The 17,127-nt window shown below is 44.0% G+C and overlaps 1 protein-coding gene across 1 annotated transcript in view; it reads right to left on the reverse strand.

Annotated features, from left to right (window-relative positions):
- Positions 1–405: 405 nt before the first annotated feature.
- LOC119436821 (neural proliferation differentiation and control protein 1) overlaps positions 406–17,127 on the reverse strand; it is a 62,274-nt gene continuing 45,552 nt past the window's right edge. The window contains exon 7 of the mRNA XM_037703815.2: positions 406–11,424. Coding sequence (XP_037559743.1) covers positions 11,308–11,424 — 117 coding nt within the window. The 3' untranslated portion in view covers positions 406–11,307. The remainder of the gene's footprint in view (positions 11,425–17,127) is intronic.

Here is a 17,127-nt window from a genome sequence, read left to right on the forward strand (position 1 = left end):
CATAGCTTTTACTCCACTGCACGGAGTAAGATTATGAGAAAAAGTATACATTAACATTTAAGTGGCACGGGTAGACCCTTTTTTTATTCACTACATGCGACATCATCTGTACAAGATTTCTTGTCGAAATACTTAATTTCCAGAGCAGTAACTGCCCAGAGCAATAAATGCTTAACTACAGGCAGAGGACTTAGATATGTGCTACACTGCGACCGCAATTTTGCAGTATGGCTACAAGCTTCTTGTGGTACTTCGATTTGTCTTCACGAGCAGACAGCTTAGACAATGACTAAGCATGTACATATTCAATATGCAGTGAATACCTACCTTAACAAGAGCCTTCTTCGCTGCAAGCACCCACCTAAAAAAGGCATTGCATTTCAATGAACTGAAAATGCACTGAACGAGATTGCAGAACTTTTATTTCATGCTTAAGACCATATTCACAGATCAAGACACAAATGGATAGTACAAGTCTTGTATATAATATATATATATATATATATATGACACAGTAAGAATTCACGAGATAAAAGAAAGAGGGGTCTATCCCAACAACAGTGCCAACTGTTCACAGTGTGATATGAATTGGCTTATCAGCACATGTCAAGTGCAACTAACTGCAATGCTGTGCAGTGGGTGTTTAACGAGCCCACTACAGAGGGCAGCACACTTTGCAACATTAAACACCAGTGATATAAGTTGCCAATGTATGCATGCTCAATGCAGCCAGCACGGTGGGCAATAGAATGACTTTCCCAATGTTTTTGACTAAAAAGTTCAAACTTTCAACCAGTTCAGTGCAACCAACGTGCCAGAATAAGAGAAAAATGGTGCAGGGCATCACGTCGCTCCAAGAACAACAGGAAACTGTACCAGCATTAAGTGAGTTAGGCTCTTCTTATTTGAGGCCATACAATAACAGTGCCAAGATTCTACATAAAGGATCCAGTAAATCCATCCTTCTAAATTCTACTTTTCCAGGTTTCCCTGAACTATTTGAGCAAATTAAATCTCCACAACCGAAAAGTAGCAACCCTTGCAATTCCATGCTTTCTTCCAATTGCTACACACCTCTGACAATTCCAAGTTTTCCTTGCTTTCAAGGTTGCTAGATACTTTGTATATCATAATCATCAGCCTATATTTATGTCCACTGCAGGACGAAGTAATGAGCGCAGCAAATGTGGTGTTTTTGTAGACAAGTTCCTAGACGAGACGGACATGCTTTCCCGCTAATAATGTGAGCTTCATAAGAATAATTAATTTTTTTTTTTATTGGTGCCTTGAAAGCAGTTGTCTAAATGGCAAATATGGAGACAGACATTTCCATGCACACCACCAAAATTGCACATAATTCGAGATATTCATCATAATTTCCAAAGCTCAATCGAAATATCGAGACTGAGTGCGTCCTGCTGCACGCGCATCAGACAGCAGCGCCCCATAAAGAAGTGTGGGGTGAAGTTTGAATTATAGCATGCTGTGGCAAATCCTTACCTGACACACAGCTGCACATGCTTGCCAGGCAAAGCGCACCATATCAGTAACTGCCGCGGTGGCCGAGACGTTTGGCTTCAAACTTCCTCACGCTTGTCGTGATAGTGGGGCCAGCTTTTCTGTGCTCCCGCGGCGCTTGCTTTTATTATTGCCTGGATTTATCGTCCAAATCCATTGATAAATATCTTTAATTAGGTGAGACTTTCAAGATTTAAAAAAATGAGGTTGCATTATATGCTACTGCCTTTAAATTCGCCATTTAAACAATTGCCCCTAAGGCACTAATAAAAAAGTTAACTAAAAAATGTTAGTCTTCTGAAGCCCACATTATTAGTGGCAAAGTATGTCCACCTCAGCTAGAAACTCTGCAAAAATGACACGTTCGCTGCGCTTATAGCCTTTTTATTAAAAAATCTGTATTACCTAAACAAAGAACACCATATATATATATAGTCAGTAGAGTTGTTCAATGGGCCAGGTAGTAACTGGGTGAAGAAGCAGATTATACAATCTGGTTGTACTAATCATTAACCTTGAAATCCCAACGTTCAATCCCCAAGTACAGCTCTCCGTCTCAGGGTAGAGGCAGGATATATTGAAACAATTGACTGAAAGACACTGTTTTTTTACATGACTTCCCCCAACAAAAATACATTCACCTTATCTCAACAGTCATTTTGAATGCAAGAACTGCCAGGCAGAAAAACTGATTCTGTGAAGCACTTTGCCAATTCCGCACAGGGCACTCGCATATAGTATTGACCCTTTTCGTGGAGCAGTTTGTTCTCGAGAAACAAGATGGCGCTTTCGGCGGCGCGCCATACGTTGCCTCAGCGAAAGCACACGAATACGAAACCATTACCGCTTCTGCCCTGCTTCCGTGCGATCAGGTGTCAGAAATGCAAATAGGTGTTCGCTAGAGCACTGTGCCCAATTCACGCTGCAAAATGTGTAACGATAAAGGGAAGACGTGTGCGGTAGTTGGCTGTAAAAATAGTGAGTGGCATATTAAGGAATGGAATTCCCGGACCGTTGCTACATACGGACAGCCTCTGTTGCCAACTCTTCTCAATGTACCACTTTCCTGGTGGATAAAAAAACAATTCACTTTTCACAATAATTCATGTCAGTATTATATCGCTAACCTCCAAAGACTTCAACCCTGGAACGTTGGCAGGAGTGAGTACCGCTCATTAAACTATGACAAAGGAAGGGAGTAGCGCCGTTACCTGGCATAGTAAGTTTCGCACACGTTATTTACACACATCTACCCCAACTCGCATGCAAACTTACGCACACACTATCACCAATATATTAAAAATATGTGAATGGGCGCACACTTGAACCAATGCGCCAAAGCATGGGTAACAGTGACTACACCAACAGCACACGAATGGTCGAATCTGAATGTTTCGCGACGGTCCACAGGAGTCAGCGAGTTACTAGCGACAACTACATATTTGCTACAAGCTATTACAATGAACATAACAGCTACGTTCCAAGCCTTGTGTGCAGCAAGAACAAATGTATTGCAACTAAGCACACCCGTGAGCGATTAGGCAGAAAATAATCAGATAGTGACCGCACCGACGAACTTCACCGAGTCAGAAACGTGACAAGCTGCTTCTAAGTATGTGCAAAATAAAGAACTAAGAGCAAAACACACTGAGCTTGATTCAATTCCTAAGCGATAAGCTTGGATAGCTTGGAATACATTTTTAGCCTCATTTTTAGAACAAGCACCATTTACGCTGCTCACGCCGTTTGAACAAAGCTCATTGAGCTCCAAAAGCGCTTTTACATGTCCGCTGAAGCTGTGGCCAAAGCTTTGTATCGACCACCCAGTCAGCGTCTACGACATCTCCCGAAACAGAGGTTTCCTGAGGCGCACAGGGCGTCATGTACTTCCATTGTAGAGGCAGCTGAGGCAAGCAATGGACGCGTCACCCCATGGTCAAACATGGCAGCGCCCATGGGATTGCCGCAAAGAGGGTCAATAAGAGTGTCGACCAATTTACGGAAATACTGTAATAATGGTTTGCTGGTTTCCCACATCCTTTTAATAATTCCACAGCCTAAAAGTCATCTTCCAACGAATCTTTACGAATCTAATCACTTGAGGTCATATTTAAAGGGCCCCTAAACCACCTGAGATATTTCTTGAACATTTCAAGTAAACATGCGCATCGAGTTCAAAATGCCGTCACGGTCACCGATGCCAAACGCTGCAGCCAAACGCTGCACAAAATAAAAAAAAAAACAATGTTGTCCTTCTCTCTTGGCCTTTCCGATATTCCCAGCGGTCGTCACGATGTCACCAGGGTACATCTGGTGATGTAAATTGGGTCGACGATGTCGATTGGTTGAGAAACAACCTAAGATTTCCGGTTAGTCTGTCAGCAGGTACACGCTCCCTGCTCTTCCTCGTCGTGTTGCTCGCTTGTGCGCGCTTGCGAATCGGTAATTACAGCCCGCAACGCAAGTGCGAAATCGCTCATGTTCCGACACAGTCGTGCTTAGCGATCTGATTAGTTGCGTGAACAGAGTTCGACGGTATTGGCCTTTCTAGATGTGCACGCAACACAGGGTCCATAGCGGCACGCTTTGCATGAGCACGGGCCGGCACAGCAACAACAGCGGGTAGCCGAGAAGCGCTGAGTCGCGGCTGAGGCCCGTTTGCGTTACCAGCACGGTAAGTCGCCGCACGCCGTTTGCCATTCGCGGGCCGCCGTTCGACAGCGGTTTTGCCCGTGAACGGCGAGATTTCCTTGCCGTAGAGAGGATGAGACCAGGACTTATTTGGGGACATATTCTGAAACGTTCCACTTCGGCGATATTTTGCTTTTCACTTTTAGGCGCGTGCTGATTGGCTGTTTTAGCAAAATTGGATGAGCTGATTGGCTGGTTGAGCCCGGCGCCATTAAATTTTGCTCAACCAGTCAATGAGCACGCATCTGAAGGCGAAAAGCGAAATATCGCCGAAGTGTAACGTTTCAGAATACGTCCCTTGTGCGGCAGCCTCGATCACCGCCGCTGATCGCTCGATGACGCAGATATCGTCGCTAAGCCTTTTCCGGTTCTCTTCAAAGCTAAAGCGGACAGCGCTTTGGATTGGCTTACCGACACTCACGAGCCACAATATTTTCGTGTCATTGTTGTCGCTCTTCGCAATAATTGTACACAAAAAAGAAAAATACGCTGATATTAGGAGTGCCGTCCGCTGCGAAGCGAGCACAACCGAGCCGGTCATCTCCCGTCGGTAGCCGTGCGCTGCAGCTGAGCTCGACAAGCATCGGAGCTCTCGTTCATGTTAAACGTTTGACAGCAGATATTGTTTTTCATAAAATGTACAACTTATGCATCGCTTTATCTAGCGGAAATAATTTTGCTTGGAACAGAAGCTGCAGCCGATGTTTTCGTCGCCGGCAGCGCGCAGCTTCGCACGTCGTCGATTGGCCCGTGGATCCGCCTCGATCGTGCAGCGGGCGGTGCGCTGGCCGAACTGCCATATACTTCGGACACCTCTTGCGCGGCAGATGTTCTATGGCACTGGAGGTCGGTTCACCGTCGGCATATTTGCCGTTAGCGCGGACGTGCCTTAAATCACTCTAGGCTTAACTGGAAATGGACAGTGTTTTGAGAAGCGCGTTGGCGACGAGGAATGTCACATGACATTTCGAGGAGCACTCGGCGAGGAGAGTAGCGAAGGAAAGAGCGAAACGAGCGGGGGCCGTGTTTCGATCAAACGCGTGTAGCTCTGCTATTACAGCATCATTTCGAAAAATTCTCGCGCTACAAGTTCACTGTAGACTCGTGCACAACTTCAACACAACTAAATTTCGACCTCTGGGTGGTTTAGGGGCCCTTTAAGCCTCAGTGGCTACATACACCTGTGTTAGCCTCTTTAACCATAATTAACATTGTGCTTTAAACCATACAGTTCTCTCTTAGCTTGCATGAGATTCATTAAAGCTGTCAGTCTGCTCTGCCACTAAACCATATCTTACTGCAATTTGCCAGTGATCCAACAAAAGCAGTACAAAACATTCTGGCAGCTGTTTCCACCACACAGGTACTGAATACATAATTTCACACTCCAAATTATTTTTTTGCCAAGGTGAGTTCTCAGTAGTAATGATCAAGAATTGGACATCAACATTTTTTTTTTTTTCAGTATTCAATTAGACAAGAGCTTGTGTTATCATGATATGCTAAGGTTCTTTTTTTACTCATAGGCCCGGTCATGTCCTCCTAATTGATGCTTGAAGCTTATACTGAACTACATGTTAGCACATATTACAGCTGGTAAAGCAACAAATGAAGCTAAACATGAGACAGCTTTAAAAAATTTAACTGGTATGTAAACACACAGCAGGCAGGCGGAATGCTGGGAGAAATACCAGTAAATACATAAAACGAAGTTTTATATAATTATATGCACATTACAGAAGTAGCCTTTTGCGACTTATTCGCCGATTTTCCCTGGCACAAAAATATAATTTTAATTAGGAAAGCAAGCATTTCTGTATACTTGAGAGGCTTTAAACTACAAGATGTGCAGAATGGTGCATGAGTAATTAAGCTCTCAAACTTCAAAAAGCAAGGACACAAATTTCACTTGAACCTTCATTCTCGTATGCTTATGTCATCATGTAAGCTTTTTCACTGGTACCCAAAATGGCATATTGCCATATTGTAATTCTAGCCAAGTGGGGGGGGGGGGGGGGGGGGGGGAGAGGAAGAAAGCCACTGGCTGCCACAATCTGCAAGCATTCCATGTGCGCACGGATGCCCTGACCAGATCTTAATGAAAAGTACACTCACGCAAACATACAAAAAGACAATGTCATGTGCAAATGTTTTGCCTGGGTGCAGCACAAGTTGCAATCAAGAATATAAGTAGGTTGGTCAAAGCAGTATGTCACAAGCCTTTGTTTCTCTTCATTAGCCATTAAAAAGAGTGAGAGAGAGATGTGTTTCAACATATAGGATGCATAATGCCATGTTGCAGTGCATCCTGAATTCAAAAGGAGAGGAAAAAAGAAAAACAAGCTCTATTCCAGTGGGTGAAAAGCCACCCTCTGCATAGCCAGAGGCCCAACATTTTCATGATGCGATCAACCCAACGCAAGGCATTGCAAGTTTTACAGCTCAGGCTAAAAACAGCAATAGTGAAAATGTAACGTTGGTAGGTTCACCATGAAAACAACATTAAGAACGTAGAACAGAGAAGAACACTACAAGTGTGCACTGCTTTGTTTTGCTCTTGCCCATTGTTTTCACACCCAACATATCAACATGAACATATGAACTTGACCATAAAGTGTGCAGTGCCAAAACTAACAGAAATGATGCTGGTGTCTATTTGGAATGGTCAGTATGCACAAAACAGCCCCCACCTTATTTTTACTATGGCAACATGGTGGAACCTACACAAATGTTCCTGTGTTGAAGTTAAGGCTGCCGCAGCCACTGTGTGACTATTATTTTTGTAAAATTCTTAAAATTTTTTCTTTAAATACATAGTCACCACTTTTATAACATTTTGCTACAATGTCAATTGTAAGCATAAAATGCTAATGCTTTCACCAAATTGTTGCCTATCAGGAGGTCACAATTGCTTACGAAACTTTATAATATAAAGTCCATACACACAGCAATTAGGATAAAACCTTTGAACCTTATTACCTATAAATACAAGAGAATAGCATTTGCATAATCTGAAGAAAAACATACGTACAAAAGCTTTACAGGTATGTAAACAGCACGAAACAGGACAAATACAAAAACCACAGGACAGAGTGCTGTCCTGTGGTTTTTATCTGTGTATTGTGTCGCGCTGTTTAAATTCTGCTGTTAAAGATGTACTAAGCAGCCCAAATGAACACGATTTCCAAATAATGTGTCTAAACAATTCCGATTAATTAAGCACACTGCTTAAACAGAATATTAATGCTGCTGAATATATATACATACCTGCCAAGTTCGAAGAAACTAAACCCGGGAGACCTGCTGCCGGGGGGGGGGGGGGGGGGGGGCAGTCGTTTACAACACCGACTAGTAGTGAGAGGAGAACTTAATCACAATTTAGTTACAGATATGACCACATGACCATCAAGGTCTCATTTTTGCAAGCATTTCGTTGTTACTAATTAAATTCTCGGGTTCTACAACCACCATCCAAAGCACGCCATTGTGGGAAATTAATTTCGACCACCTGAGGTTCGTACATCCAAAGGACGGCACACGGGCGTTTTTGCACTTCGCCCCCAACAAATGCGGCCGAGATTTGATCCCGCGAACTCATGCTTAGCAGCGCAATGCCAAAGCCACTAAGCAACCACGGCGGGTGTCCAAAAATTCTTCAGATGATGTTTGATTGTAATAAATATTATTTCTTTCACATTTTGAGAGGATGATGTTTCCCAGCGTCTTAGACGAGTGAAACATGGACGAGCGGCACTGCGTCCTATTTTTTCCCGATGTTAAATTGCCTCTCGCACTCTGCATTGCTCTGTGGTATCAACAAAATACTCAGCGTCACTTCGGCTGAGCCCTACATTAAAAATTTCTTGCGCTAGCGCTCCATGGTGTTAAGGCCACGACTGACCGTAGGCCTACGCAATGCCAGAGCGGCTGATGCCGAGGAGAACGATGGCCAGTCGAGTGTTGCGAGTTGCGGAACGCCGCATTCGCGCACTAACTTAATGAGACTAGGGCCACTAGGGCACCCAACCACCCCGTCAGCGTAAAAAGCGGCTCCGCGGTTAACGGAATAGCGCATGTATAGGGTATCCCTACTTCTTTCATAACAATGTTCACCCTAACGATGTTTTGCGCGATCAACTTCCAACTGCGTTGTATTCTTTTTGCCAGTGTGGCCTGGCAAAGCGCTGGACGCGGATAGAAACGGGACACAACTGCAATTTTCGGGGGATTTTCCTATCAACCGTACAACCGGAAGAAATGGTCCAAATCCGGGAGACTTGGCAGGTATGTATATACACATATAAAAAAAAAAGTGCGCTAGCATACTACAAAAAAATGGTACGAGTTTCTTACCAAAATTAGAACTTTAAAACAAACAGCCAATCAAGCAAAACAAAGACTTGTTTCCTGCTTCCAAAGGTATGAGGCTGTAAGATAACATAATAAGGTCCACTTCTTAATTTATACCCATACTGGAAGGGTGCCAGGGATGGGAGACCGAATATATAAACATTTATTCATGCATATTTTATGTATATATATAACATACCTCTACGCACAATATCTATTGACCCTGAATAATAGGACTAGCGGAAAGACGGTGCTTGCAGTGTACCTGCATGACATTAAAAGAGTAAAACAACAGAGAGCTCCTGCTTATCGGGATATGCCTGCTTCAATAATAATTTGTAATCCATGCTGGCCAGGTGAGGCAAGCAATAAATTTAAAACAAGAAAGCAGTTAAAACTAGCAGCATAAACAAAAACCGGAAGGAAAAAAAAAGGGGGGGGGGAGGGCTAGTGAGAGAGAGTCCTAGGAGCTGACAAGAATATTGCCTACAAAATAAAATACAAAATATACTGTGCTATCAGCAAATTATTGCACTACTGCCAAAGACTGCAATGCTTTTGGCTGTAGTACAAGAATAGCAGGTTCCTCAGTCTTTCAGATCCACTGCAACCAGTCTCCGACACACAAATATACACTTACAAAATAGAATATCATTCACTTTGGTGCTTCAACACTGCACTGGGTGAATACTGGAATAAATCTGCATGACAAGCTGTGAGGTGTTGAGAATCAAAGTGTGACTAGATGGATGCAGCTGACAGCGCTCGCAGCATGATTGGTGTGCATTCATGTAAAGTCGCTCAATGCCAAAGAAAGAAATTGGACTAGTGCTGCAGGAAAGCTGATTGTTTGGTTTGCAAGGCCTGCTTGTTACTTCCAAGTTTCAAGCCACGTGGTGACAAATGTGTGTAGTGTACTGGCATAGGTAAAAAAGTTTGCAGTATGTTTAAATTTGTGTGACTGCAGCCCTATGCACACACTTTTAAGTTGCACATAAGAGAGCCGAAATCTGTGACAACAGTACAGAACTTTTGAATGAGCAAATTTGTTTCCGAGAGAATAATGTGCCTCATTGTGGCCCCCCAAAGGTGTAACACTACAGATTCCCCTGACACTGTTACCAGCCCTGAATGTCTTTGCATCATCACAATTAAGCATTCGGAGCTTTAGAAGAATTAAATCACATAATATCTGCAACCAAAAGCATGATATAACTTTAAAACTGTTGTCCCTGAATAGCACACATTGTCCATTTCATGAAAGTGGAATGTAGCTATGGTGCAGACGTCACTTATTATTAGCCACTGCAGAGTTATAAACTGGTTGTAAAATGCCCATGGCGACAGCACAGTAACTGAAAGACTCATACACTGTTCCTTTTGGACAAAAGTCCTGCACAGCCAGGAGGCAACCTTCAAAGCTGGCAAAAACAACCATGCACTTGTGAGAAAAACAGGTTAAACATGTGGGGTCATAGCACATCACATAATTTTGAATGGTAGTGCAGGAGATAAAACTCTGGTTTCCATCTTCAACACCCCTAGGGAAAACAACACTTCCCAGTGAAAGCTAAGCTAAGTTCAACAATGCAGAATATACAACCAGTAGGGTTGTTTTAACAACTATATCTAAAAAAATCGTCTGACAGCAAGTGCCTAGAAAACTCTTTTTAAAGTTTATCGCAGTAAGCATGGCAAAACACTATGAACGTACATACATAAATAATAACAAAAGAAAACACAGCAGTTTCAAATTTTTCAAGCTCTTAAAAGAAAAAAATATCAAAGATAAATAAATGCAGGACAAAAACTATATAAGGTAAAAGTTCAAACATGGAAAGTTGACTCAAATGTGCCTACGACATCAGTAGCTGGACAGCAAGCTAAAACGCTTATAAATGCACCCAGCATCAACCACTGCATTTTTTTTTGCCATTAAACCATACAATATCTTTTATATGAGAGAAAAAAAAAAAGTATGGCTTGCAAAAGCCAAGTGCAAATGTAAACAGAAGTGGTTGTGAACACTATCATATGCAGAATAAAAAACAGAAAAAAAAGGGGGGAAAAAAAACACTTTGGTGCAGCAACAATGTGCAATAAGCAGCAGCTACAGTTCCTCAGTATATTGCAGATGAAAAGAATTCATAGACTTATAGCCAATATTTCAAACAAGTACACACTGTCATCCAACTGTGCACACTTACAGCATCAATGACAAGTGGGTTTATTCTCTCAATTGTGTGAACAGACAGAAGTGACTTTCTAAGCAGTTTACAGTTAGTCTCATTTATCTGTCACATATTCTTCTCACTAACTAAGGATTTAGGATAAAAATAAAAGCATAGCCTAACTTACGAAAGCATCCAAAAATATTGATACAAAGAAGGAAATAGAAACACTTACCTTGCACGTGGAATACATACAACGCTGCTAGAGTGTCCACTGATTTGGACAAGGTTTACCAAATACATATGCAAGGCTGTTTAAACTGTTCATAAAAGCATGGGCTAAACCAACATCCCTTTCTTAAAAACTCATATGTAACTTTGCTCATGACACCTTCAACAGACATAAGCTTAAAAATTACTTGGGAGAAAAACAAAACATAAATTAAGAACCTCTTTTTAGCGCTTCAAGGAAACGTGTTTCAGGTAAACAAGCCCACAGGTGCTCACTGATGACCTAGGAGCAGCAACGCAGGGGTCAATGGGTCAAAGGAGGAGGCACCTTGCACATCATTTTTTCTTAGGGTGAACGCTTCTTTCTCTCTTCATCGCATGTCTTGCCCAAATCTTCTGGTGTGGCCAGCACAATCGGATGGTCATCTTGAAACAGTGGATTTTTGACTTCCAACTCGCCACCCTAAAAGATAGATGCCCAAGAGCATGAGATGGATAATTACACTACTTGGAATGTTTCACCCACTTGCTGTTTGATTTATGCAACAACCAAATGAGGGAGTGGGGATGAGAAGAAGACAGGAAGCCTTCTATATTATTTGAGGCAACATTACTGACCTGCATCTGACAATATTCTTGTCTTATGCCACCAACTTGCGGAGAATGCATTCTAGTTCACAATGTTATTGCACTTTGTCTTTGTGACTCATTTCTGTCATCTTATGCACAAGCGGGTTCTTACTAAGCTGAGTTCACTTCACAGGAGCCGACTACAAAAGAGGGGGGCTCATTTGTAATTTTTACCCTAAACATAAAGGGCCAATTTCATGATATATTTAAGAAAGAGAAATTTAGCAAAAGACACTATTTTCTAATGGTCTGGATAGCTTCTACCTAGAAAATAAATATGTTGCTAAATGGTGACATTGCTTCCAACACTGCTCTGCAAGCTTACCACAAAATTCTGAGCAAGCGCCCCCACCCGTGCAAGAGCACCCCCCCTAGCTTCACTTCTAATTTCAAATTTCCGCGCCGTTCCGGGAAAGCGCCCCCCCCCCCCCCTTCCCCCTTCCCGCTCCGCACCAACACTGGCCTGCCACATCCAGTCCACGAAAATAATGGCAAATTCGGCAAATCGCACCGGTGCGCATCGGGGGGCCCCGATAACCCATTTCATCGAATCATGGTCGTACCTGGGCTCCCCAGTGGGCACACGTGTGCATCGGGGCGAACTGCGGCTGGCGGTCTGTAGTTCACGGACCGCCGGCTGACGGCGAGATCTGCCTCTTGCACGGCACAGAGGAGTTCCCTGCGGCACAGCGACGTGACCACTCGGCGACAGAGGAGTGGTCGCGGCTACACTCTGGCGTCGCCGGCAGCTTTACTGCTGCTAATCACTCGCCACCGCTATCGTCGCTAGGCCTTTTCCAGTTCACTTCGAATCTGTAGCAGACAGCGCTTCAGAACGAACCGCCGACGCTCCCAAACAGCAATGTTTTGTTACCGTCGTTGCCGCTTTGCCCTCATCTCGCAATAATTTCACACGATGAAGAAAACATGCTGATATTTGCAGCGCCACCAACTGCGATGCGAGCATGGCCGAGCCGCGGTTCGCTGCCGGTGGCCATGCACTGCAGCTGAGCTTGACTTGTATCAGAATTCTCATTAGTGCTAAACATTTCACCGTGGACATGGTTTTTAATAAAGTGAACATTACGCGTCGCTTTACTCCAGTGGACATAATTTTGCCTGGAATAGAAGCTCCATAACCAATGTTCGTGTTGCCGGTCGCGGCGACGCGTTGATGCGCTCTTTCTGCAGTTCTTTCGGTGGTTTTGAGAGTGATAAACACCACTAACAAATCTTTGGCTTAATAAATTTCATGTTCAATAAAATTTTAATGCCATTCCCACTGTGCTTTTTTTTTTTTTGCAGGAAAATTTTGTCGTTGCCATCTTGAATTTTGGTGCTGTTCCGGGATAGCGCCCCCCCTAACTTTGCCGGTAATTTCGACTTACTCGAGGGGGGGCGCGCTTGCTCGGAATTTTACGGTATACAGTGAAGTCATTAGTTCCGACTAAAAATGTTGGAACACAGTATGTGCATGCTTTCACAGTATCCTAGAACTAAATATTTCATGGAGATTATATTTAAAGGGAATAAGGGGAATGTTAGGGATGATGGGCAGAACAATTTCGAAGGGTGTGGTTTAAATGGAGGCTAGACGAAAATGACTAAACCCACATTTTTTTGCCAGTTTGGAGGCATCATATGAAATGCTTACCAAGGCCGGTATTTTGTAGCGATGCCTTTAAAGTAATAATGCCTTTTCGCGCTTATCGCGCTTTGTCAGTGGTCAGAGCGACGGTCCGCTCGCGTTATCAATGTTGATATCGTGAGCGGACCGTCGCTCTGACCACTGACAAAGTGCGATAAGCGCGAAAAGGCATTATTACTTTAAAGGCATCGCTACATAATACCGGCCCAAGTCTTCCCGCTGCCCTGGGAGAACTAAAGGTAGTAGAAATTCAATATTTGGAGAAATCGGGGCACATGTTATGGGTGGCATGTACCAAGAGTTTGTAAGTATGCAAGCTAATTACACTCTTAACAGAAAAGTACTAACATCAGCGTCAAAGGCGTGTACAGTAGAACCTCGATATGATCCCACTACGTACGATTTCCTGGAGCCAACGTTTATGATCAAGAAAACAGAAAATATCCCAATAGAGTTAAGATTATATTTTTCTGGTTCATACATTCCCGGAAAATACAATCATTCGGCACCAACGTTCAGTACATCACCAAAATGCGATACAGTAGAATCTCATTGATATGATTTTGCATACAGTAGCCGACCGATTTTCCGGACGCCGCGGGGACTGACTCGCCCCCCCCCCCCCCCCCCCATGAGAAAAAATTATGAGGCTAAGAGCGGCTTACGAAAAATGTCGCAGTTTCGCACAAAAAGCGCAGCATCGATTGCGATAGCAAATTAATCGACAGCAATACGAAGTAAGGATGTTAGCTTTATCGGCCGTATAAAGTTGTAAATATGCGCTTACTAACTAAATAAGCATGGTGTCACGCGCGCACAGGTTACATGAACACATCTCGCTCGATGAATGCGGGCAAATTGACCTTCGCGCTGTCTATTCTCTCGCTTCCACGCAAACGTCGAGAACAAAAACAGCGCATACGAAGCTACTGGCACTCGGCGCACGTCCTTTGTACCCATCGCAGATCCCTTTGAAGATGAGTCCCCCGCGGGCGCACACTTAGGCCACATAGCAGATCGCTTTCAAGATACGGTGCCTGCGCAGCAGCAGCCGCAAGAGCTGAACGCAACTCCCCACCAACTCCGTCGCCTTCTCCCCGTGCCCCGCGAGCGAAAGAAGTCCGCGCGCCTCCGGCTGCCTTCCATCGGCTACTGTAATACGTTTTTTGGAATATTACATTTCTTTTTCTTTTCTGGGATAATACGTTCGACGATACGATTTTCGGATGATATGCTTTATTTTCTGGTTCCCATGAAGATTGCAGCAACGAGATTCCACCCCGGTATTAGTATGATACATTTTCCGGGTGCTAGATCTCATGTAAACAAGAAAATGCACGAGGCACGCACGATCGAGAACAGTAGCCGCCGGCCACGGCAGCTTCACCGCAATACCCACCCACCCGTCTCACGTGAAATCACTGGCGCACACTCAGTTTATTTCAATACCAGCAAATATCCTCCTGGGTAGTCGCATGCCGTATTCACAGCTATCGCCACCAACCCAATTGCGATAAGCATCTTCACTTATCTGTTTCACAGCGCGTAGGGCGTAGTACCACTGGAAGCGTACTGCACGCGTTTAGTAGGCGATAACCCAAACGAGCCTCCGTTCTCAGCTGCAGTTACATATGAGCTGCAGGCGGCACAATGCGAGTGTCACGTTTCGCTCCAGCGGCATTCGGCGTCGCCCACCAGCTCGATTTCGTTTTAGATTCCTGTCTCCGTCTTAATGCGCTACACAACAGGAAAACAACAAAACGCATCTTGGGATGCCGAAGCCCTACCAGCTCGGCGCATGTCAGTGTCTTGTGCCTCGTGCCGCAACGATTTTCACAACCCTTCGCATTACGTAGATGTCAACTACAGTTGAGTCTGGCAAATGTTTTAGTTGCATCTGATCATACGTTTTCCCACTTAAGCAGGTTTTTTTCTAAAATCTATGAATGAGGTTCTACTGTATATAAATGTGTTTTATTAATGGCGCAGCATTTAGCCTACCGTCCTGGGAGAAATGCAACTGCCACTGAGACCAAGTCTGCTGAAAATGGAGGGAACATTATTGGTAATGTACATAGAAGTGAAATGTGTGTGCATAAATTACAACCTTTCTAAAAAAAATTCCCTCATCAAGTGCTTGAAAGCAAGATACAGCTGTTATACACTATTTACTAACGTGCTGAGAGTTATACACTGTTTCTTAACGTCCTGAGATAACTCCACGTCACACCATGTTCATATTTGGTGAAAATTGGGTGCATGTTATGTGCAATGTGTGACAAAACGCTAAAGATTCCTCGATTATTAAGAGCTTTGGAAATATTTACTAAACCATCACTTTCCCCCAGCTTTCATGTGTTATGTGAGATGCCCGTGGTGTCCTCGGTGAACTAGACAAATCACCTCGTTTATATTTTGTTGATATAGTAAGAATGTTATGGGTGATGTGCAGACAAAGTTATAAGTGTGTGGTTGAATTAAAGTGGTGAATTCAGCTCGCCATCCTGGGAAAACCATAAGCCATCGCGATGAAATTTGGTGAAAATGGGGATCACTGATGTGTAGTGTAGATACGGCCGTAGAACCGACGTTCTGTTCAGCGAGCAACGGGCCGGCACTTACAGCTGGCATCCCCTTAGAGATTCATGTATTTTAAACCTCGTTTTAACAAAGTAAAATTGTTCTGCCAATGGATATAATGAACTAGATTTATCTCTGAAACCAAAAGTACCGACCGTTGCGCACCGAGAATATCGGTTTCCGTTGGGTTCCGCACTCATTTGGCGTGGCAGTTCAAAATTCCCGCGTCTAGAACACCGTCGAGCAACACCGGTGCGGCTACCCGCGCATAAGCAGCACTTCTTTCTTATCGCACCTCTCTCTCACTGCAGCGCATAACTGGCGAAGCTATACGCACCCTCCGAGATTGCAATCTCGAAGGCTGCGCCGTGCCACATATAGATGATGATGCTTGCGTGCGGCATGCTAAAATCTAGTGCCCCTACTTTTCTCTCTCTCTATGCAGTGTACTGCGCTGGGCTGTCGCAGCTAGGCGTGACATTCGAAATTCCGTGAAATCAGCACGAGCCCACTGATCTGTCAGTACTATGTTTGTACAGATCAGTGCATGAGCCAGCCAAGCCCAGCCGGTGCATTCACACAGCGGAGACGCGGAGTCACGAGAAAGCCGAATCCGATAGTTTCAAGGGCCAAACGCGTCCACCTATACATCCACATTCCTAGCGCTGTGCCAAGCTCTGTCGGCCGTACACTTCAATCGGTTTCACAATATGAGCAAGCCAAGCGGAAAGCAGAAGCGAAAGACTATCACATTGGAACATAAGGACGCTATCGTAACGGCTGTCGCGTCAGGTGCTAAAAAGTCGCGTGTTGAACACATCACAGAGTCTTTTTTCTGTTGCTTTAGTGAATTTGCATCGCATACGCGGCTGCGTAGCGGTTCGTAGGGCAGCGGAGCCGCAGTCTTCTCCGGATGTTTAATGTAGTGCATAATATTGGGCATCATCATTATCAGCCTATATTTATTTCCACTGCAGGCCTAGGTCCTGCAGTGGACATAAATTTACTGCAGTATACTAATGGGCATATACTGCAGTAAATGCCAATAGTCAGTGCAGTAGAACCCACTTGTACTGAGACCGGTTTTAACAATATATCGGTTATAAACAATGAGAAGCTGCTGCACCATCAACTTTTGTATCTTTTTATGGTGAAATAACCTGCTTACTACAATGCCCCCATGACGCATTATCGGTTATAATGATGAAGTCTGGCTACTGGGCGTCCGTGCCGAAAGAAAATAAAATGCGAAATCCTTGAAAAAAATGACAAATTTCTGAGTCGTTGCACGCTACCGCGCGGTGTTTT

Source organism: Dermacentor silvarum, chromosome 1, assembly GCF_013339745.2.
Source record: "Dermacentor silvarum isolate Dsil-2018 chromosome 1, BIME_Dsil_1.4, whole genome shotgun sequence".
NCBI classification, from domain to species: domain Eukaryota; kingdom Metazoa; phylum Arthropoda; class Arachnida; order Ixodida; family Ixodidae; genus Dermacentor; species Dermacentor silvarum.